This window comes from Primulina eburnea, chromosome 9 (assembly GCF_022965805.1).
Source record: "Primulina eburnea isolate SZY01 chromosome 9, ASM2296580v1, whole genome shotgun sequence".
NCBI lineage: Eukaryota > Viridiplantae > Streptophyta > Magnoliopsida > Lamiales > Gesneriaceae > Primulina > Primulina eburnea.
Window position 1 is genome coordinate 28,163,867 of NC_133109.1, and position 23,811 is coordinate 28,187,677.

The 23,811-nt window shown below is 34.1% G+C and overlaps 2 protein-coding genes across 4 annotated transcripts; one reads left to right on the forward strand and one right to left on the reverse strand.

The window, feature by feature from the left end:
* Positions 1-338: 338 nt before the first annotated feature.
* LOC140841439 (proteasome subunit beta type-1-like) lies at positions 339-12,246 on the reverse strand. The gene is made up of 7 exons (XM_073208855.1): positions 12,118-12,246; positions 11,938-12,045; positions 2,387-2,468; positions 2,092-2,221; positions 1,847-1,989; positions 1,674-1,763; positions 339-605 (listed from the first exon to the last, which is right to left on the reverse strand). Exons 1-7 carry the CDS (start codon positions 12,198-12,200, stop codon positions 531-533), a joined length of 711 nt encoding a protein of 236 aa, XP_073064956.1. The 5' UTR covers positions 12,201-12,246; the 3' UTR covers positions 339-530.
* A 3,747-nt stretch (positions 12,247-15,993) lies between these two features.
* On the forward strand, positions 15,994-18,791 carry LOC140841440 (protein cornichon homolog 4-like). Of its 3 annotated transcripts, none has more exons than XM_073208859.1 (5): positions 15,994-16,152; positions 17,043-17,224; positions 18,237-18,359; positions 18,452-18,523; positions 18,664-18,791. In XM_073208859.1, exons 1-4 carry the CDS (start codon positions 16,081-16,083, stop codon positions 18,477-18,479), a joined length of 405 nt encoding a protein of 134 aa, XP_073064960.1. In that variant the 5' UTR covers positions 15,994-16,080; the 3' UTR covers positions 18,480-18,523; positions 18,664-18,791. The 3 variants fall into 3 exon arrangements, with proteins under 3 accessions (XP_073064960.1, XP_073064959.1, XP_073064958.1); XM_073208858.1 differs by having other exon boundaries at positions 18,452-18,519; XM_073208857.1 differs by having other exon boundaries at positions 18,452-18,791.
* Positions 18,792-23,811: the final 5,020 nt, after the last annotated feature.

Here is a 23,811-nt window from a genome sequence, read left to right on the forward strand (position 1 = left end):
GATTTGACAGAAACTAAACCGATTCAATCACCGGTCCGATTATAAAAACATTGATACCACGTACCACCACACGAACTACATCACTATATGCTGGAACATCTTAGGTTACCAACCACTTAGATCCCATTTCCACATACAAATCTGAAATTTTGCCAAAAAAGAATAATAATTACAATAGCTAATGTTATCTGCTACTTTAGTGACTCGCTCGGATACGGGTTGTCTTTGAAGGAGAGCTGACATCTATGGATGCGTGTAGCAATCCAGCTCTGGATTTTATTTCTTTGTCCAATTATGATTAATTTAGTTGAATGGGAAAGGGTGATATGAAAGGGCAGAATTTGAAGACACATTATGGGCATTTTGATCATTATACTAGCAAGCACGAATTTATAAGATAAGTAAAATACAAACAGATCTATTTCAAATATTTGGAAAGAAACCAATGAAGCACAATAATGCATTCTGCAAAGATAAAGAAACAACAAGGCATGCCTTTTGAGTAGACAAAGCAGCAACCATCGGGGGGTTTAATCTTTTCTGAGCTCCATGAACTCACGACGCAGTCCACTAGCATTTAAAACGGTAATCTCCAGCTTGTCTCCCTGTGAAACAAACCAGAGTTTCGAAAGAAAGGGTTCAGTGTGAATACTTCTAAGGCCGTAAATTTCAACCATAAAAAATGATTCAGCGATGATGTTGATAGTGTGGAATTTTGACATAAGATAGCGGCTAAAAGAGAGACCATACGGCTTTGTTTGTAACGTACCAGAAGAAATTACAGAACTCAAGCATAATATCATATCATACAGTTGCTAAAACCGTGTGCTTTTAGTTCGAAATAATTATAAATGCTATGTACTATCTACCTTCACAATTTTTTTTTTCATTTCCTAGATCACATGAAACTACAATACATTCAATTGAAGTGCAGAAACAGATTTAAATGATAATTTAGCACATGGTATGCTGAACTGTTGGGGTATCTGTTTTCCAATAAAATCAGGTTTTAGAATTCAGAAAAGTTGATAACTTTATTTTACCGAGTATTTATCAACTTCCATAGACATATCATGTACTAAAACAGCTTCAGTCAAAGAAACACAATTCTAACAAATCATGAAAACTATAAGAAATTCCTCCAATTGTTTTCAATAATTTTAATTTAACAAGCACGGTAAAAAGTTGTGCATAATAGCTGTTGAAACTAGTCATAGTCCCAATCACAGCACTAATTTTCCTTGATCATGAGAATATGATTTCTCCTAAATTTGACAACCAAATGATCCTCCAGCCCGATCATGAGAATATGATTTCTCCTAAATTTGACAACCAAATGATCCTCCAGCCCCATAAAGGCTTTCAGCTCTACCCTCACTAGTAATTAACTTGCAAGGATAGACATACTTTTCATAAAACTGAAGTCAAAATTTACAAGTATATAATACACTACTGATATTAAGTGAGAGAAAACAAACACAGTACACTTGGTTCCACACAACCAGAATCAATTGAAGAGATTGGACTAGTACAACAATCCATTTAGGCCTTCATATCATAAAATACAACGGCCAAAAAATAATTGTTGAAAGAAATCTCCCAGTTAAACAAGAAATAAATTGACAACAGATCACACGGCCAACACAAGCGACTGAACAAAGGAGATTACAGACATACCGTGTATATAACCTTTCTGTTGCTGAAGTAAAACAAGTTTTCACCAAATCAATGGCTTCTGACTCTGACAGTGGAGTAACTGCATCCTGCAGTATTCCCCGCATACTTTTAGATAATAAAAATTAAAATTAAAATGTATTGTCAAAAAGAACTATGGTAAGGATCATGCCTTAGCGGGTAACAAGAGAGGGCTTGGAGACTTAAGTTGGTTGTCCAAAAAGGGAGTGATGAGAGCAGCACCAGAACCTTGGGAACTGTATCCCACCCTTTCATAAGATCCAACAGCATCATATGTGAAGACACAGCCCTTTCCTTCAGAATTCAGGTAAATCATAGAGAAGAAAAATTGACTCAGTGGAACATTTTGAGTTTTGACCAAAAACCCGACTTAGTAGTCGAGAATCAAGATCTTACCTTCACTGTCAAGGCCACCCAAAACATTGAAAGAGTAGTACGGAAAAAAACGTTTGTAATAAAGGGTATTAGAAAGTAGCTGAGCCATTGCAGGACAGCTCATTTGCTTGTTGTGTTGGTGCTGATAGATCTACAAGTCAAAAAGCATAAACTCTACATAGCATCAGTTCCAAAAATATATACCATCTAACACCATCATGTGTCTGCTCCTACCTTGACACACACACAAATACTTAAAGGAGAATATCGAAAAACTCAAACCACAAGCTCAATTTAAAATGATTCAACAACTCACCAGGTGCCTAGCAGCCAAGACTTTTTGCAGAGCTCGTACATCAGCATGGAAACCTGAAGAGGCCATCACTGATTTGTCCGCTCTATGTTATTAGATAAACGCAGGTATATGTTACTAAAAACTATACAAAAAAAATACAATCTGGATGGCAAAACTGGAAATTTTGAATAAACAGGCATGCATATGTGAAAGCCGTGTGTTGATAAAATATACTAATGCTTGAAAAGAGCTTTTATGAATTCCCAGAACTCCTCAAACGGAATTATTGAATTCTCCCTATGGCAATTCCATGATTCAATGTGTCCAATAAAAAGAGAAATCCTATTGAGGTAGAGATCAGGCATACCATCTTAAACAATTTTAAGTAAATGAACTGAATACAACCATGAGGTAGAGATAAGGCATACCATTTAGATTTAATGATTCTCATCGCAAAGGGGTGTTCTTGGTTGATTTGAGGTCTGTTCGGGAGTGCAATGTATGTTGTCTACTGAAGATTGAGACGTTAGCGGTGGTGAAGAATGATGGATTTGTAGCACTTTCAAGGGCAGGTTCTGATGGTTTTTTCTTTAGTGTAGCTACAAGATGCCCCTACTTCTTTGTGATGTACGGAAACGTGGGCTCATGGTTTTCAGAATCCACGATATATGACTGTCATTAGATTATCAGAGTTGGGGGCTAATGCAGAAAATGATATGCACAAGTTGGCATCAGAAACGGGTCATTGCATTTTTCTAGGATCATTTTGGGACAATGAGTTTGATACCTTTTGTTACGGTCCTGCTATAAATGGAAAGAAATCTGTTTATTCTGAAGTTACAAAAGTTTGTGACTTGTATAATTCGTGGGGACTCCTTTCCGAGCTTTCATTGTCAGGCCGTGATTGTTATTGTGGTAGTTTCCTTGTGAGAGAGGAACTCTCCAAATCCTCTCTCCCCATTTGGACTGATTGGAGGCAGAAAAAACTGTCAGTTTTGGGGTTTGGCATTCTAGATGCAAATCTTTTTGCACAGTTGTCCACACCTTATAATTATGGTGGATTTATATTAATCAGGCTAATGTCATCAGGGAAGTTAGAAGCACAACAATTCCATGTTTCATGGGAATCTCACAGATGTTCGGATATGGCTTACAGGAGGATAAATATAGATTTGGAGGACAATCTTTTGTATCTGATGGACGGTTCAGAATATGATGGGGAAAAGAAATTTCACCACCTGAAATTTGAATTTCTAAACGCCTACTTGAAAGATAATCTAGCCCAATACATAGTCAATCAAAAGAAGAGAAAAAAGGGAAGAGAGGAGTGAAACTGACCAAGAAAAGTATAAGGTTGAATCAAACTTTAATTTGGGTCATGAAATATGTGCTACATTGAAAGATTTTGGGCTTCCAAATGTGAGATCTTCTGTGACAGTTTCTGATATATTGAAAGATATTATTTTTCCGACAATCACACATGATATTGCTTTAAGAAAGATTTGGGAAACTTTGTCAACAAATATGTTGTGGTTGGCTTTCTCCCCTTACATGCATTTTCTCAAGAATATCGAGAAACATCAAGAACCCTTGGAGTTCCTGGGCATCCCTTCGTAGAAGACCATCGTGCCGCAGCAGCAAATGGTCTCGCAAAGTGAAGCAGTCTGATGCACTAGTAGGCCCACTTCTCCCTCCTCAATTTTTGACCATCTTTCATAAACTTTGCACCAATGAACGTATGATGGAAGGAGAGCTCCAACTGGAAGAAACAGAAGAGTTCTCAGTTAATTCTCTCTTCAAACTAGAGTGTGATAAAGTTATGGAAGCTGTCCGAGATCTTATTAGAGATTCTGATACTAAAACTCTCGGTGATGATTTTGTTTCTCTTGCCGATGATAAAGATGAGATAAGCTACGTGGCTACAAATTCAAAGTTCTCTTATCACAAACCATTAGCATTCTCAGAAAGTCCTTTCATTGTAGTTGATGAAAAACCTGAATGTGTGAATAGCATATTTACAAACCATGTTTTCAGGAGAAACCAAGAGCTATATGATATTAGTGTGGTGACAATAGGACAAGAGCTGTTTGATGTTGGGTGCCCAGTGGTACTGAAGTTTTAAGACCGTGGAATGAACTTCGGGCAGAAGGAGCTGGAGTTGTACCAAAATTTGAAGCAGTGGGACTTAAATTTTCAAAAAAAGTTTAAGCCATATCAGGATTATATTTCCGGGCTCAAAGAACTGAAATAACAATGTAATCATTGGGTTAGTGAGCTGTCCATTGTTGGGTTATCTGAGGTAACGAGATATTATTAATATAAGTTTTCAGATAACCCAACAATGGACAGCTCACTAACCCAATGATTACATTGTTATTTCAGTTCTTTGAGCCCGGAAATATAATCCTGATATGGCTTAAAACTTTTTTTGAAAATTTAAGTCCCACTGCTTCAAATTTTGGTACAACTCCAGCTCCTTCTGCCCGAAGTTCATTCCACGGTCTTCAAACTTCAGTACCACTGGGCACCCAACATCAAACAGCTCTTGTCCTATTGTCACCACACTAATATCATATAGCTCTTGGTTTCTCCTGAAAACATGGTTTGTAAATATGCTATTCACACATTCAGGTTTTTCATCAACTACAATGAAAAGACTTTCTGAGAATGCTAATGGTTTGTGATAAGAGAACTTTGAATTTGTAGCCACGTAGCTTATCTCATCTTTATCATCGTCAAGAGAAACAAAATCATCACCGAGAGTTTTAGTATCAGAATCTCTAATAAGATCTCGGACAGCTTCCATAACTTTATCACACTCTAGTTTGAAGAGAGAATTAACTGAGAACTCTTCTGTTTCTTCCAGTTGGAGCTCTCCTTCCATCATACGTTCATTGGTGCAAAGTTTATGAAAGATGGTCAAAAATTGAGGAGGGAGAAGTGGGCCTACTAGTGCATCAGACTGCTTCACTTTGCGAGACCATTTGCTGCTGCGGCACGATGGTCTTCTACGAAGGGTATGCCCAGGAACTCCAAGGGTTCTTGATGTTTCTCGATATTCTTGAGAAAATGCATGTAAGGGGAGAAAGCCAACCACAACATATTTGTTGACAAAGTTTCCCAAATCTTTCTTAAAGCAATATCATGTGTGATTGTCGGAAAAATAATATCTTTCAATATATCAGAAACTGTCACAGAAGATCTCACATTTGGAAGCCCAAAATCTTTCAATGTAGCACATATTTCATGACCTAAATTAAAGTTTGATTCAACCTTATACTTTTCTTGGTCAGTTTCACTCCTCTCTTCCCTTTTTTCTCTTCTTTTGATTGACTATGTATTGGGCTAGATTATCTTTCAAGTAGGCGTTTAGAAATTCAAATTTCAGGTGGTGAAATTTCTTTTCCCCGTCATATTCTGAACCGTCCATCAGATACAAAAGATTGTCCTCCAAATCTATATTTATCCTCCTGTAAGCCATATCCGAACATCTGTGAGATTCCCATGAAACATGGAATTGTTGTGCTTCTAACTTCCCTGATGACATTAGCCTGATTAATATAAATCCACCATAATTATAAGGTGTGGACAACTGTGCAAAAAGATTTGCATCTAGAATGCCAAACCCCAAAACTGACAGTTTTTTCTGCCTCCAATCAGTCCAAATGGGGAGAGAGGATTTGGAGAGTTCCTCTCTCACAAGGAAACTACCACAATAACAATCACGGCCTGACAATGAAAGCTCGGAAAGGAGTCCCCACGAATTATACAAGTCACAAACTTTTGTAACTTCAGAATAAACAGATTTCTTTCCATTTATAGCAGGACCGTAACAAAAGGTATCAAACTCATTGTCCCAAAATGATCCTAGAAAAATGCAATGACCCGTTTCTGATGCCAACTTGTGCATATCATTTTCTGCATTAGCCCCCAACTCTGATAATCTAATGACAGTCATATATCGTGGATTCTGAAAACCATGAGCCCACGTTTCCGTACATCACAAAGAAGTAGGGGCATCTTGTAGCTACACTAAAGAAAAATCCATCAGAACCTGCCCTTGAAAGTGCTACAAATCCATCATTCTTCACCACCGGTAACGTCTCAATCTTCAGTAGACAACATACATTGCACTCCCGAACAGACCTCAAATCAACCAAGAACACCCTTTTGCGATGAGAATCATTAAATCTAAACTTTTATATATTTTATTCAGATTTTAATTACTTTTAAAGAGTTAAAAAATATGAAGTCGTTCGATCTAAATTTTTATATATTTTACACTAGTCTGGTGGTATCCAAACTAACCATTCCTAGAGTTTTGAAAAGTGATGAAATTCAAACTTCGACTTTTTAAAACTCTATGAAAATCTAGAGGTATCTAAAATTTCAACACATTTTCAATGATTCGTGGAATTCTTTATGTACAAACCTTGAAGCCCAAAGCACAACCATAAAAAATTCTCATTCATTGACTCTAAAGATTTGAATAGACTTTTAATTGAAATACTCCGGTGCCTCATATAAATCCTCGCTTTCCATCTCAAAAGATGATTCTATGTATACACGACTGCGGCAAATCTCTTTCTCAAAAAAAAACACGGGGCTGCAAATCTCTTTCTTAAAAAAAAAAAAAAAAAAAGCTCACGGCTGCAAATTTCTGGTAAGGTTTTTTTAAGCTTTTATAAATATATTGACAATCAGTCATGTAGTAAAAAATAAGAAGTTTTTCCCATTGCAATTACTACAAATTTTGTGTTGTTTACTATAATCATTAAAAAGTATGTGTTATTTGATATTTTAAAACCTTCCAATTGTTTGCTACAAAACTATTTTGGAGGATTCATTTTTATTATTTTTTCCTGCAGCATTTACCTCCAATAAATTAACACAATTAAAAGAGTTTCATATAAGCAATTGAAAGAGACTTTTATAGTACTTCTGTTATGTTATTACTAAATTAATCCAATAATCACAATGTTTGTTCAAATGATATTCTTCCTGAGTAAACGAGAATATGGGTGAAATTATGCAGTACGAGACTCCAGTTATTCAAACAAAGTTTGTTACAATTTTGAACATGTAATAATAGTCATAGGACTAATCTATTTTTCGCAAATCGTTCTGTGAATGTTCATGTATCTCATATTTTATTCTAAGCTTACAATAGTTGTGGTATCGTCTTTTGAACTATTTCAAATGGCTTCAATATCGTGCAATAGTCTTTTGACACCCATGTATTGTGTTAAGAGTAGGGAGTCTTTTTTTTCCTACAGTTTCGTTTGTTCAATACTCATTCCCAATACGCCATCCTCTCATGTCAGCATCAAACATAAGTTTTAGCAATTCATTGATTTCTTCAATTGTCCACATATTATATTTTGCTTGTAAATCTACCATCAATAGTATTAGTTGAGTATGCATAAAATCGGGAAAAATGTAATAATAATACACAAGTATAAACCTTTTGCCATTTGCCAAAAACACACACACACACACAACCATTCATCTTCTCTTTACTTCGACAGAATTTTATTTGAAACAACATCATGACTATCAAATTAATTTTGAGTAATAATATAACAGGACAAAAAGTACTTCTTTCAATTCCTTGTATTAAAATCAACTTTTTTGAATTGCAATAATCTTGGAGGTAACATTGTAAGATAAATGAAACCTCCAAAAAAGTTACGATTTTTTAATATGGTAAACAATTAGAAGCTTTAAAATTATTAAATAACTCAAAAATTTTAATTATTATATTATATCATATTAAACAACACGAAATCCGTAATAATTGAAATTGGAAGACACTTCTGATTATTGAAGACGTAACAGACTTATTTGTTGATTATAGTAAATAGATCCACCACAACATACTATAGCAAGAGATTATCAGTAAAAATACATCCATAAAAGCTTCAAAAATACCATCACAAAGATTTGCAATTGTCGTGTATACAAAGACATCTTTAGAGATGGAAAATAGAAGATTCGTATAGATTATCGGGATATAATAAACATCTATCCGAATCTTTAGAGTGAATTGAAGAGAATTTTTTATTGTTTATAGTTAAGCTCTGGATTTCAAGGTTTGTACTTCAATAATTCACAAGTCATTGAAAATCATTAAAATTATAGGTACCTCTAGATTTGCATAAAGTTTTAAAAGTCAAATTTGAACATCACCGGACGTTTAAAAACTCTGGAAAAGTCTATTTGCAGATTTCATCGAATATCTAGAATGAATAGACTCCAGTAAATCTCTGGATGAATATACAACTTTTGTTTGTTTGTTTGTAAAGAAGTGATTAAATTTTTAGATTATGAATAAATTGGGAAAAAATGGGTAGATTTTGATAAATAAGTTATTCTAATATTAAAATTTTACTAGAATCAGCATTCGACCGACGTCTGGATTTAATTAAATGAAGCAGAAACTATGACAGGGACTTAAGAAACACACAAACTGTTTCTTTAACCAAAAGCCATGTAGAGCCCAAACTTCGCACACGTAAAACCCATGCGATTGTTTAAATAGTTAAATCATTTATTTTAATTTAAATTGAGTTTTAGCCATGCATGACTTATTTAAATGCATTATTTCAAATTATGCATGTTTATGTGATGCACGTTAAAATGTTTTTCGAGTTTCATGTTTCAGGCGATTATTCGAGGCGGGATCGAAGAAGAGACCGGTGACGATTTTGGGTAATTTTAAAATGCGGTATTTTATTTTAAATTGGAAAGGGGCATTTTTAAATAATTTATTAGTTTTAAGCATTTTAAAGCCTAAATTATTAATTTAGTGATTTTAACATTTTAAAACTTTTAGGGTTTAACAATTGTGTGTTTTATTTTAATTAGGGGAGGTTGTAAAGTTAGCCTTGGGTTAATATTTTTTTTTTAGCATGCCAAATGGTTATTAGTATTTTAATTAAATCAATTAACCCCTAATTAGTCCTAAATTAACCACATTTACACACACACACTCTCGGCCATATGCACACACACAATTCATTCTTTCTATCTCATATTTTTATAAGAAAAACTTAGGGTTCTTTCACCATACAGCAGCCGCCCCCTTTCTCTAAATTCCAGTAAGGTTTTGCTAAGCTTTCTTCAAAGAAAATCGTGCCACAATCGTCCCGGATCAGCCGTCGCTCCGTCTTCGCTTCGGTATCGCCGTATCGTGAGTTTTCGCATCAAAGACACGTATATTCTGTTTTTGCTGCATCGATCTCGTCATATTATGCGTTGTGTTGTTATTTGTGCGTAAAAATACATGTGTTATGTGTAGAAGTTTGAGCAATCATGATTTGATCACTTTTGAAACCATTTTTGGATCTGAAATTTTCGTTTTTCGCTGTCAATCTTAATACTGCGATTTTTCGATCACGAATTTGAGAAAACTTTCAACACAAAAATCGTAGAACTTTTCGTTGCCGTCGATTTGATATAAAATTCGAAATTTTTGGATGAAAATTGAGTGAGTTATGGCGTTTTTCGTGGGACTGCTCAAACTGCGTTTTCAGAAAAATTATGGTATTGACGTGTTCTTGAAGTTTCAGTGTTGCAGGCTTCGTTGGGGCTCGACGGGTGATAGCTGCTGCGTGTAGGTACATTGTTTATGATGTTGGAATGGTTATTGGTGTTTTGTTTTGCGTCGATAGGCACTAAGTTGATTCAAGAGTCGTAGGAAGATAAACAGTAGCAAATTTCGGGTTGTGTCGTTGTCGTTGGTTGGTTGTCGCTTTTGGGAATAATTTTGATGGTTTACTTAGTTGAGTACCATGCCTTAGTGTGCTAGGAAGTGCCTTGGGGTGTAGACTTATAGCCATTAAGTTTGGTTGAGGAGAATGAACCAAGTCAAGCTCTTCACGCAAGTTTCGACCCACAGTGTCTAGCCGGACCCCTACACGAACCCTGACACGGGGTCCGTGCCTTTGTTTTTTCCTTAGTTTCGAGCCACCGAGAGTACACGGACCTTGACCCGGACCTCTACACGGGGTCCGTGTCCTTGCATCTCCATAAGTGTCAAACACCCGAGTCTACACGGACCCCCACACGGACCTCCACACGGGGTCCGTGCCTTCCCATTTCTTCTCACACATTTTACCGAGCCTACACGGACCCGGAGCCGGACCTGGGCACGGGGTCCGTGTACCATCATTTTTGGGAAATATTTTTAAGTTCACCTTAAGTTTTGATTTGGGGTTTTATACTATGGTTTAGAACGACGATTAAACGAGGTCAAGTCTCGAGTGAACTAGAATGTCCTAAGCTATTGAATCATTTTGGTGGTGAGCTCGAGTACCTACGTCTAAGTTATGCAAGTAAGTTTTTGAACCCATGTTTAGTATGTTGCAGCAGCGGCCCCAAGCGGAATCCAACGAATCCCTCAACGCCAAGTAAGTACGTTGACGTGCAAGAAAATATTTCAAGTTTTGAGGTATGCTAATTGTCTTGTGACCAAATGTATGAATGGGTTTGGAAGTCGGTGAACGTGGCCGAGGACCTCTCCGCCCCGTTAAACTTATGAACGGGTTCAGATCGGGATTGGAAAGCGGTAAACTTATGACCAGGGACTAATCCACCCGTTAAACTTATGAACGGGGATCTTATGTATGTGGCAGTGAATACGTCCCTGTCAGTCCAGTACTGTGATGTGTCTGATCAGGCTTTTATTATGTTATGGGTCACTTGCTTTGAAACATCCCTCTACGCAAAATTATGTTATATACGCTCAAGTTTATGTTGCAAGTATGTTAAGCAAAAGCTTTATGTTGATGGCACGTCTAAGTTTAAGTTTATGATGTTCAAGTTTCAAGCATGTTACGTTCAAGTTTCAGATATGTATGTTCTATTTTAAAGTCGCATGTGATTTTATTATGTAGTACTTGTTACTTCCAGTTTATACGTGTTGAGTCTTTAGACTCACTAGACTTGATCGATGCAGGTGAGGATGTTTATGAGGAGACAGGAGGTGGGGACCAAGGAGCAGGCTTGGACTGAGCGGGAGGCTAAACCCGAGGACCGCCATGTTTTAAGTTTTTATGAAATGTTCAATATACTCTGATTTTACTTTTGATGTGAGGTGTTTGAGCAAACAATTTGTTAGAAAATTTTATTGGTGATTGATTTCAAATATTCTGTTTTTGAACGATGAGTTGACGACCGTATGGAGTTTATATTTAAGAAAATTTTAATTTTTCCGCAAATTTTAAAAAGTACGGTATGTTACAAGCCAAGATTCTCACTTATGTCAGTGTCTCAGTGATAGCAAACACTCCCTTAAGTAAACTTCTAAAATTCAAGAAACGTTAGACCAGGAATCAAGTGACTTTCTGCCCCTAAAAAAATACTGAATCATCAAATTTAAACCGCTTAACGCTTATTCCTCTCCCAGTTCCTTGCCTAAACTTCCATCCACGCATGTTATTCCTAGGGGAGAATCCAGGAACGCAACGGGCAGATGGATCATACTTGTATCCCAGAAATTTTAGAGACAGAGACATGAAACTCCAGAAATCTCAAAAACGAAATTCTCGAGTAAAAGAGGAAGTCTTTACAGCTGAATAATCTTGGAGTAATCGCGAGTAAGAATGCTGTAGCCAGTGGACATCCGAGTGTCGGCCGCAACCACACAGTAATCAGCTCCAGCTATGGCAACGCATGTCCTGCGCATAAAAACAAACAGTTAGCGTTCGGAACCGAATCGGAGATATGGACTAGGGTTTTTGCGTGTATACCCGCCATTGTTGTCGTACGGAGACCAATTTGCTTGCTGTTTGGTCATCTTGCTTACAACGGAGAATAGGAAGAATTGTTCCATTGATGGATTGCAGCAGCGGAAATTTATAGGGTGTATTCCTTCTATATTTTCAAATTCTTTTAATGATTTTTTTAAAATGGTGGATTTTTATTTAATTTTATAGAATCTTATAGAATTGTAAAAAAAATTTTATAGACTCTTATAGACTTTTTTTCAAGATTTTTGTAGACTTTTGTAAAAATTTTCATAGAATTATGTGAATTTTGTAGTTTATAATTGTGATTAATTTTTTATTATTTTTTTGAAAATAATTATTTGACATAGATAACCTCTTCAATTTTAAATTATTATTTTTATTTATCAATGTAAATGAATTTTACTTACTTAAAAGTTAAATCAATTTAATTTGTGAAAAACGACAAATGAACTATCCAATTTATTGAAATCAAAATTTCAATTTTTTATGTCAATTCAACATATTAATGAACAATATTTTTATAAGTTTATAATAAAATTTTATTAAAAGAACACTCAAAATAATGAGTAGTATTTTATAAAAAAAATCTAATCATTACTGACAATTTGATCAACATCGTTTGACATTCCATTGGCTATAGTATCCCTCCATGCATTAGCATTTGGTCGTTGTTGTTTTTTAGTATTAAATAACATATAAAAGTCGTCACCTTCATAAACTTGTGCTGATGAAGACAATTGAGCTTAATTATCTGGTTCAATTTGAAATTCATCAAATTGACACTTCTTTCAAAGAAAATTGTGTAATATAGCACATGCCAATGCAAACCCTGTTAGAGGTGGGAAAAAATACCGAATTTTCGGTATACCGAGATTACCGTAACAAACAAATATTGAATTTATCGAATTTTAAGTATACCGAAAATTTCGGTACGGTACGGTAACAATACCGAATTTTTCGGTACGATAACGGTATCCAATTTGAAAATTTTGGTATATACCGAAATACCGAAAAATATACAAAAAATTTAAAATATATAATATTTTAAAACAATAAATTATAATATTTTTTTAAAAGGTAAGGTTTTTTTTTGTTCGGTATACCGAAAATTTTGGTATAGTATCGGTATGAATTTGCTTATACAATAATTTAAGATCTAGATTAACTAAAATTAAAGAAAATAATTAAAAATAAAATGTTATATAATAATTAATAAAAAATTAAATTTTAATTATGCTTTTAAAAAGTACAAATAAAAGGAAAAATAAATAGATAAGAAAAGAATGAAAGTTTGTATTGAGTATGTGAGATTGAGATATTTCTCAATTAAAAGTACATCCAAATCTTTAGGTTGAATCAAAGACTTTTGTTGACATTTTATTGTTGTACCTTAGGCTATAATTATTGTACTTAATAGAATTCCATAGAGTCATTAAAAGTCTATTGACATTTTGAATACCTATAGACTTTTGTAGAATTTTTAAAAGTCAAGTTTGAATACCACATGACTTTTTAAAATTCTAAAAGTTTGCATTGAATACCACTAAACTTTTATGGAGTATATAAAAGTCTAGTTTGAATACCTCTAGACTTTTAAACTCCATAAAAGTCATTAAAAGTCAATAACCAATACACCCCCTTAGGGAAAAGGACTCTATCCTGACTTATTTAAAAAAACGGATTCACAGCGCAATTTATAAAAATATCCTTTTATTTAAGCCTAAATACACTATTAACTTAAACTTTTAATATTAAATTCATCTATCTCATTTAGTCGATTCCAAATTAGGTTTCTCTTCTGTAAGAAAAAATGGTCGACCCAAGCGCTTCTTAACTTTACGTAAGAAGAAATGGTCGACCCAACCGTTTCTTAACTTTATGTAATTTTTGAAACCAACATTAGTAATATTTGATGTCTTCGTAAAATTTTGGATTCGTATAAATCACTCAAAATTTTGGTCTACCAACATTTTGAATTTTGATCTACCCAACATTTTGTTTGGGTCTACTTTGGTCGACCCAAATTTTGGATCGACCAAGTTTGGGTCTACCTTGGTCGACCCAACATTCTGGCTTGGTCGACCCAAAAACATGGGTAGACCAAGATTTGGTCGACCCAGAAATTTGGGTACTTTTGGGAAAAACCGTCGCTAATTTCCAAACCGTCGCTAATTCAATATTTGCGACGATTTTATTAAACCGTCGCTAAAAACAGATCTGCGATGGTTTTTTAACCGTTGCATTTAGCGAAAATGCGACGGTTTAAGATAAACCGTCGCTAATTAGTGATGGTTAATGCATAACCGTCGCAAATAGATTGGGTAGACCAGAAATCTGCTTGGTCGACCTAAACATTTTGGGTAGACCAAGCTTAGGTCGATCAAGCAAAATTTCGGGTACATGTTTTGACATTTACATCACAATTTCACAACCATGTTACATATTTTAACATATGAATCACAATTTCAATTGAATTACATGTTTTAACATAAAAATCACAATTATATGTTATAAGATTTCAATTGAATTACATGTTTTAACATAAAAATTACAATTACATGTTTTAACATATGGATCATAGTTTCACAACTATATTGCATGTTTTAACATATGAATCACAATTTCATTACATAATATTACATGATTTAACATATGAAGCACATATTTAACTTGGGTCGACAAAGTAGCATTTATGTACCAACTTGGGTCGATCCAAAATTCCAGTCTTTTGGGTCGACCCAAAATTTTATTGGTCGACCAAGAAGAATCGACCAAAAATTTTGTTGGTCGACCAAGAAGAAATTTCTTCTTGGTCGACCAACACCAAATTGGGCCACCAAGAAGAAATTTCTTCTTGGTCGACCGAGAAAAAAATTTGGTCGACCAATTTTTCTGGATGGAAGAATAGATAGGCTCGTAAATTTTAATTAGGGAATATGTGTGTCGACCGAGAATAAAGAGAAGAGGACAATTAATTGATTAAGTTAAAAGTTTAATTACGGTTAATATAATAATCAGGAGGCAACTCCTTGTTTCTTAAAAAAAAGTCAGAGTTCTTGCTTTTTAAATAACTTATTTCTCACTCCTATTTTTTTAATTGACCCATTTCAGCTGTCTTTCCCCTCGAGAAAAATCACCAACAGACTAATTATTCATTTGGGCTAAAGATATAGTCATGTATTTAACAAGTAATTAATACAAAATTTTATTTATCAAATATATTAAATACAAAATTTTGTGATATAAAATCTTATTATATAATTAAAAAAATTTATGATATAATTATTATAAATATCATTATACGATACATTAATCTCAATGTCATCAACACAAAAACTCTTGTGAGACGGTCTCACAAATCAATTTCGTGAGACAAGTCTCTTATTTGGTCATCCATGAAAAATTATTATTTTTATGCTAAGAGTATTACTTTTTATTGTGAATATCGATAAGGTTGACCCGTCTCACAGATAAAGATTGTGAGACCGTATCACAAGAGACCTACTCCGTTATCTATATTTTATATATTAATTTTTTTTATACACAAAATCCTTTGTTAGGATTTAGCAAATAACTATGGTTTGGATCGATTTAGGATTTGAATTGTTTTAAAATTAAAACCACTAATGCTTTAAAAAAACCACGAAAAACGTATGGTTTTACGAATCAATTTTGTGGACATATCTCAATAAATGTGAGAAATTATTGTTTTTATATAACTATAATAATAATAATAAATAAATAAACAAAAAGTAAAGGAGTATGATAATTTTGCTGATTTATTATTTATTTCAAAAAATAAATAATTACGACTAGAATTGCTTAAAGTCGTTAATTTGCTTTTAAAATCGTTAAGGATTGGCGACATCGTGATTCAGGAAATAGTATAGATTGTATCGGACGCTGACGAAAACATGAGAAAGCACAATCGAAAAAGCGGCGAGAGGAGTTGGAGTGGAGGCAATGGCGGATCTGTTTTCATGGTTATTTGCCTTTTTCTTACTGATAACTATTCTTGCCCTTATTCTTTACCAGGTATTTTCATAAAAAGTGCCTGATATTTTTCTCTAATTCCGGCAATATGCCTGTTTTCACATGATATTTACTCCACCTTCTGATTCCGATTAGTTGATGTTTCGTTTATTTGTTATTTTTCAAAAAATAATTGATGGGTTTTCTTAGTTGGTGCTTATACATCACGGGCTGAATTAAATATGTGTTTGTGGAGTGATTTTCTGTTGATGAGAATAAGGATTTTTCGTTTTCTTTTTTGTTCTGGGTGTTGGAAGATGACTATTAATGGAGGAGAAAATGTCTTTAATTGTGTTGACAAGGTTGGGCTGAGGACTTTGAAGCTTTTGACTTTTTTTTATACATGGTGAAATTGGGAAGATAAAATCTCCATGAATGAGCAAGAAAATGCAAATTTTCAGTTGAAACTGATTTACTTGTTCTTTCTAGTTTATGCGGATAATTAAGTTATATTTTTGAAAAGTGTGCTGTAAGGAGAGAGCTCACAAATTGATAGTAACTGCGCTGATCACTCGAGAAGAATCAACATGTTTATGAATGGTTGAGGAGGAATGAAAGGGTGAAATCAAAATGAAGATCGTGGAAAGTGTTTAGTGTAAGATGTATTCTGTAAATGCCGAGTTGCCGACTAACCATGATACTCGTTGGTTTAGAAAATAACTAGAATATGATGAAAATGTAAATGATTTTAATGAAGTACACGGTTGTCAAGTGGGTGTTACGCCATGAGTTTTCAACATATTATTTGGATGTCTTGTTTTTTTGTAGAACCTAAATGCCGAAGTATGTTCTTATAGCATCCCTTATTTGTCTCTCTTTCTTCTGCATTTTCATGATGCCTCCCCCTCTTCTTCTCTGCTTACATGAAAACTGAATTATTATTCAAATTGCAGCTAATGTGCTTGGCCGATTTAGAGTTTGATTATATCAACCCATATGATTCAGCATCTAGAATAAATTGGGTTGTGTGGCCTGAGTTCATTGCTGAAGGAGTTCTATGCTTTGTCCATCTTACCGCCAGACATTGGATTATGTTCTTGCTCTGTCTTCCATATTTATATTACAATATAAAAGTGTAAGTTCTTCTTTTGACTATATTGCCTACAAGAACTGATCATTAGAAAAATCTGATAACATTTGTTTTCTGTTGGAAAACTTTTTATTAGAAATACAAACCCCACCGAATATTGCCACGTGAGTATGTTGCATAGAAGAATTTTATTTTGACTGACAACATACTTCTGTTTTGTAGTCAACTATTACCCATGAAAAGATGTAATTATCACTTTATCAGTGTTATATTTTCTTTTGATAGTACTCAGGTGAATTGCTTCACATAAATTTGATAAGTGTTGATTAATGAAAATTATTTTAAAGATTTATCCCTAAAATAATTAGATTTCAGTGAGTAGAATCTTGAGTTTGAGAATCACGGTGTTAAAGTTATATGATGCAATTTGAGCAAAATATGTAATTTCATAAGTTTGACGAAAAGGAGAGAATCATTAATCATAAACCCCTGTGAAAAAATAAATAAATAAATAAAGATTTGAGAAAAATGCGAGAATCAATGTCTATGACGTGTATCCCACAATCTTGTGTATATTCACAATAGATCTCTGGTTCCTATTAGGGAACAATGGTACCATGACAGTATGAATTTAAAGGCATACTGATCAATGATCTACCTGAGAAACTATCCAATAAAAGGGCTACTTCAACAGTGAATTCCTGGTTATAGAAAGATTAGTAGGGATGCATTGATTAGTAATTCAAATTATGTTATGGTTTGGTTAACACATTGAAATATTTATCTAACTGGCACTCTGATTAGTTGAACGGTTTCGTGCTGGAAGATAAAAAATGCTTTGAAAAAAGTATTAGAGCTATCTGACTTGATTTTAAACTGAGGCATTAATTTACTCAGAAGTGAAATGAGATTACAGAAGCCATTAGCTGATTGCTTGTCATGTGTTTGGCAAAGAGACTTCAATGTCTGTTATTTGTAATGGATTTGAGTACTAGTTTGTAAAGTCTTCCTTGATTTTTGGAATCATAATTTCCATCATTTCTTGGGTAATGATCAGATATACTCAGCGGCGCCACTTGGTAGATGTGACTGAGATCTTCAACCAACTTCATTGGGAGAAGAAGATCAGATTGTTCAAGCTCGGATATCTGGTCGTCCTTCTTGCTTTATCGATATTCTGGTATGATAAAATCTTGTTTTGCATTGTTGATTTTTTTCAAAATCTAGTATGCTCCCTTGATTTGCTGATAATTATAAGTTTACACCGTTCAGGATGATTTGGACCATTGTGGACGAATGAGCAACCTGGGTTAGAGTGCCATGACGAACTTCACATTTTTGTAGGTGATATATGGTTATTCTTTTGTAACACTTTTTCTTGTGAAAAATAGATTTTTATAATTTCCGTTGCTATTATAATTTCTCTGTTTGATTACCCTTCCTTAATATGTAGTAAATTTGTCAATACTTCCCGTTATGAGCAGTATACGTATTGCGATCCACACCTCTTTTCCGAGGGAAAGCAAATTTGTCCCACCCGAAATTTGAAAGAACCAACTGTTCTAATACTCAGAGGGACAAAGTTCATGGATAGTTGAAAATTTAAGATTGACGATTGTTCTTGATCTAATATCACCCATGGTTTTCATCTGCTTCAATGTAATTTCCTAGATCTATCATTTTTTAGGAAGAAATGTCCTTGCAGAAACTTTGTGATGTGCAGTTTGTGTTTGGTTTACCGTATAGAGGGAGAACAGGATATGAAATTATCTATGTTTTCGGCTCATGTGTCTTTCATCCTGTATGATCCGGAAAGTATTACTGAACTTCAGTTGGACAACTTATATATATTATTTCAATATTGTCTACTTTCTAGTAATAGCTTGTCGAAAAATTCATAATATGTGCATTTGATCACCTGAAATAGCTGTGGTTGGCATCCGTTTAAGGGTATTTATTCATGTACAGACACTGTTCTCATGTCTTGAACCATAATGTTTTTTTTATCCATAGTTGTCAAAGGGCGCGCCTCAGGCGCTAGGCGGAGCTTCAGCGCCTTAGTTGACAACCAGGCGACGTGCATGGCTGGGCGAGCGCCTTTAGCGCCTTGAAACCGCCTTTCTCCAGGCGAATCGCCTCTTTGCAGCAGCCTGTGCGCATCGCATAAGCAGGCTTCTCCTTTATTTTTTAATGACCCAAGCCCAACTAAATAAGTCCATAACTAATTTCAGCCCATAAGTAATTTATTTTAAAAAAATAGCCTAGTTTTGCATGTCGATACGTATTCTATTAGAAAGTGATTGATCTGAGTCTAGATTGTTTTGGAAAAATTAAATTGTCTAGCATAAGATTTGAATGTGTTGATTTATCGACAATATTGAGATATTTTTGTTTTTTGTTACTTGAAGCTTTATATATTTAGGTTTTCATATAGTTCATTATTATTAATATTTGATTTTTAGTAGAACATAAATATATAACACATTCTCTCTATATTATCACCTCGTGGCTAGGCGATCGCCTTTTGTCGCCTAGGCGTTCGGGCGCTAGGCAGTGGCTCGTCGCCTTGACGTCGCCTAGCACCTTGACAACTATGTTTTTATCTAGTTTGCTCGGTTTAAGTGCTTGTCTCCATGGATATGCTGCATCCGATAACAGTTTTAGCTTCTTAAAGTAGAGATTTCTGACTATTTCTACTGGTTGCATGGATTTATTGAGGCCTTGTAGTCCCCACATGAGCTAATATTACCTGATCCAAAGATAATCTACGATTTGGTGATATAAAGTCTATTTCGCCTAGCATCTGATGCACCATCCTGCTGTTAAACTTGTCTGTGGTCGTCAATAGGAAATTCACGCTTTTGAAATCGTTAGAAACTATGTAAACTAGTCTGAACAGAGATTAACACAGTACTGTGTATCCAAACAATTTTTCACTCTCAAGTGGATTCATCATGTCGTCGTGGCAGTTGATCTTCAGTGCTCTGGTATTCATGAATCTTGAGTACCATGTACAATCAAGTTCTTTATTATTTGTTTCGCATCTACAATGATGCGATGCATGTGCATAACATTGCAGTCACAAGTTCACCAGGTTTGTATATTGGTCTTCGAAGTTCACAGATTCACTAAGGAGACGATAAATAATACTCGTTTTCACTTGCTTGTATCTGTTTCTAAAAACGTATAAAATTTATATATATAATATAATATTGTCTATATCCAAATTAGTCCATATATATACAGTGAATTAATTAATAACTGTAGAAACAAATCTTAATGTAAAATCAGTGTTCTAAATGGCGGTCGAAGTGGCCGCCTCGACGGTGCCTAGGCCTTGACGGTAGACGGCCATTCGACTGCCCCGCTTACGGATGAGGTGGTTGTTTTAGGCGGTCCAAACTATACGACGGTGGGCAGGTCAGTCGAAGGTTGTGGGTAGGCGGTCGAGGACGGTGGAGTGGCGAGCAGGCGAGCCAGGCGGCGAGCAGTCGGTCCAGGTTAGGCAGTCAATATTTTTAAATTGTAGTCAACAAATTTTAAAAAACTATTCAAAATCAACTAATTTTAAAACTCAAAATCCTAGTTATTTAACTCGCAACCCACTTTCTTGTTTTTAACTTTTGGTTCTCACTCATCATTATCAACTACTAAGTTTATCACACAAATTGTCCGCCACCGTCAGCAACAAGAAGCTTTAGGTTAGTAATTCTATATTTATTATTTAACATATTTTTTTATAATATTTCAGATTTTATCATTTCAAAAATCAAATTTGTTTTTTTTACTCTTATTATTGATTTATTGTTGAAGATTAATGACAGGAAAAGATAACAACCGGAGTTGGAATTTAAGTCAAAGTCTAATTATATTGATTGAGAATATGATGTGTTGTATAATAGAGAGAAAATGGATTGGATCGCATGCAAGTTGTGTAAGAGATTTATTAAAAGAGAAGTGTATAAGATGAAACATCTTATTGCAGGTATTATAGAACAAGTTGAAGATGTCCTAAAGCATCCGATGAGGAGTTTATGTATTTATTTGCATATTATCTAGATGATATTATATTGTATGAAGCTTCTTTATGTTTAAACATTATTTAATTACACATTACATAAAAAAATGATGACTATTTGTGATTATATTGCATGATTATATATGATTATTTATTAAAAAAATTACTTAAAAAATGGAACCTCCTAAGCATCGCCTAGGCGGTAGGCGGTCACCGACCGCCCCGCCCCACCACTGTTTCCGATCATTTACAACATTGTGTAAAATTGAAGAACTTGTTGTTTTTGTGTCGATTTCACAGCACACGCTGCCAGTTGAAAAAGAAACGTATGGATGCACGTTTGTTGGATTGGTCGGATTTGCTTGCGATTACATTGTCTTGTGATAATCAGTAGAATTTAAGGTTAGTGATTTATAGCAATGCGCAGGGTGTTTTTATAGCTTTTTTATGATTAATTCGATTTATTCAAATAAGATATTAAAGATAATATCGTAAAGGTAAAAAAAAAAAAAATTAAAGATAGTAATGCAATTTGAAATTATTATATATAAATGTAGTCATATCATAATTGTAAAATTAATGATAGACTAAATTGTAATTTAAAATAATGAATTTTTTTATAAAAAAAACAGAGGAGCTAAATGTAATGTCAAATAATGGAATTTTTTTAAAAAAAGAAAAAGACGAAATATCAGATCTCGACGCTATTTTTATCTTTGTTATATTTATAAAGATACTTAATAAGCAGTAATAAATTATTGCAAAAGCTAATAAAATTGGCTATGATTGCAAGAAATAAAGATTTATAAAGGATGATAATTACATTCATCTTGCAAATAGAGATATCGAAATAGGCTATGCTTGTCGGGTCAATGTACCCATCATATAAAATAGGTAAGTTGGGCTGTCAATTTCTCAACTCACCTAGATGTGACCCACCGCGTTTAATGGTGGGTTCTGGTTTGTTGCGAGCGCCCTCCGTAACCAGTCAAATTACACACAAATTGACTAAGCTCACCTCGTTACCTAAAATATGTTGATAGAGTTGGTAATTTCCTTACCAGACAAAAATTCAGGTAATCTTATTTTGCTAATCCGTTTTGATATCTCTACTTGCATACCTTCATTACGGAGTGGGACCCATTTGTTGTCGAAAGACTTTTAGACTTATATGTGAATTTTAATAAATGAAATTCACTTGATTATTCACAAATATATTTGAAAGGGTTATTTTTTTTATAAAAAAAAAGTTTGATCAGAATTATTGTTCATAATTTCCCACTTAAAATCGGGTATATTTTAACAAATGAAAAAGGGTTTTGGTGATATGGATCGGTCAAGTGTGCGTGCTGAAAATGGAAGGCAACAAGTAAATCATGTTGTAAATAATTTTATCAATCAATCTCCATCATACAAAGGTGTGACTAATAGTGGCTTTCAAGGAGTAAGTATTGGTGCAAACACTTGGAGGGCACAACCATCCAATAAGGAGTTGAAAGATAAATATCACTCTAAGTTTCTTGATTTATTTAGTCGTCCCACCAAATTTTGTTGTGTTTCTAAAGATATTTTGCAAGGAAAAACCAACATGAAAATATTCAAGCTCCCTGAAAAGATGGTGGTTGATGAAGATTTGTTTCTCCAATGGGATATGTGAATTTGAAACTCACAAATTTAAGTGTATTTTTAGATGAAAAGAAGAAAGAAAAACATGTGACTCTAAATATGAATATAAAGAAATATTGGATTCTTAAATGAAAGATTTTTTAGGTGAAAGAGATGTCTCGTTATGTTGATGATATGAGAAAACATGTGTACTGTCATAACATGATATTCTATCAAGGTAGTCACTCTACAGAAAAGAGGGAGTTCATGGCCTTTGGGCTGAGAAACCACACATCTAAAAAATTTGTGATTTCAGGGTCAAAGAATCATTTACATATTTAGGTTCCACTCTACCAAGGGATAAAAAGTTGCATAAACATGAAGGAGCCTTTATATTCTAGATAAAAAGAAAAAAATACATGAGAAAGTATTCGAATATAGGGGAATCCACGGCCTTCGGGCCAAGGGACCAATGTTTCTCAAGAAAACCAACAGACAAAAATCAGTGGTTTCAGAGGGAGTTTTGCCGCCAAGATCCAGAAACTACCATGACAGTAAGAATCCATCTTATTTCGAGTTAAGAAGGGCAGAACTTGGGAGAAAATCTGCTGAACAAGGTATACATGAACACATGGGTATAAACTATATCCAAGAGAGTTGACAATGATCAAAAAATTAGAGCTCGATTTGTACTTCCTGCTAGGAGTGAGTTTGGTGAATCTCAATGCTGATTAAATATATAAAATATTTTTTTATCTATTGATATATATAATAGTATGAAATTTTTTTATCTACTGATTAAATATATATGATATTGATATAATGTCTAACAATTGTATTTATTTTTATATTCATCGTTGAGATGAAAATTATTTATCAAATATCAAGAAACTATCAAAATTATATATATATATATATATATATATATATATATATAATTTATTTGGAATCCATTAGAAAGCGATTGGTTGGTGTCCCCTCCATCACTTTATTGATTGATTCGAAAATC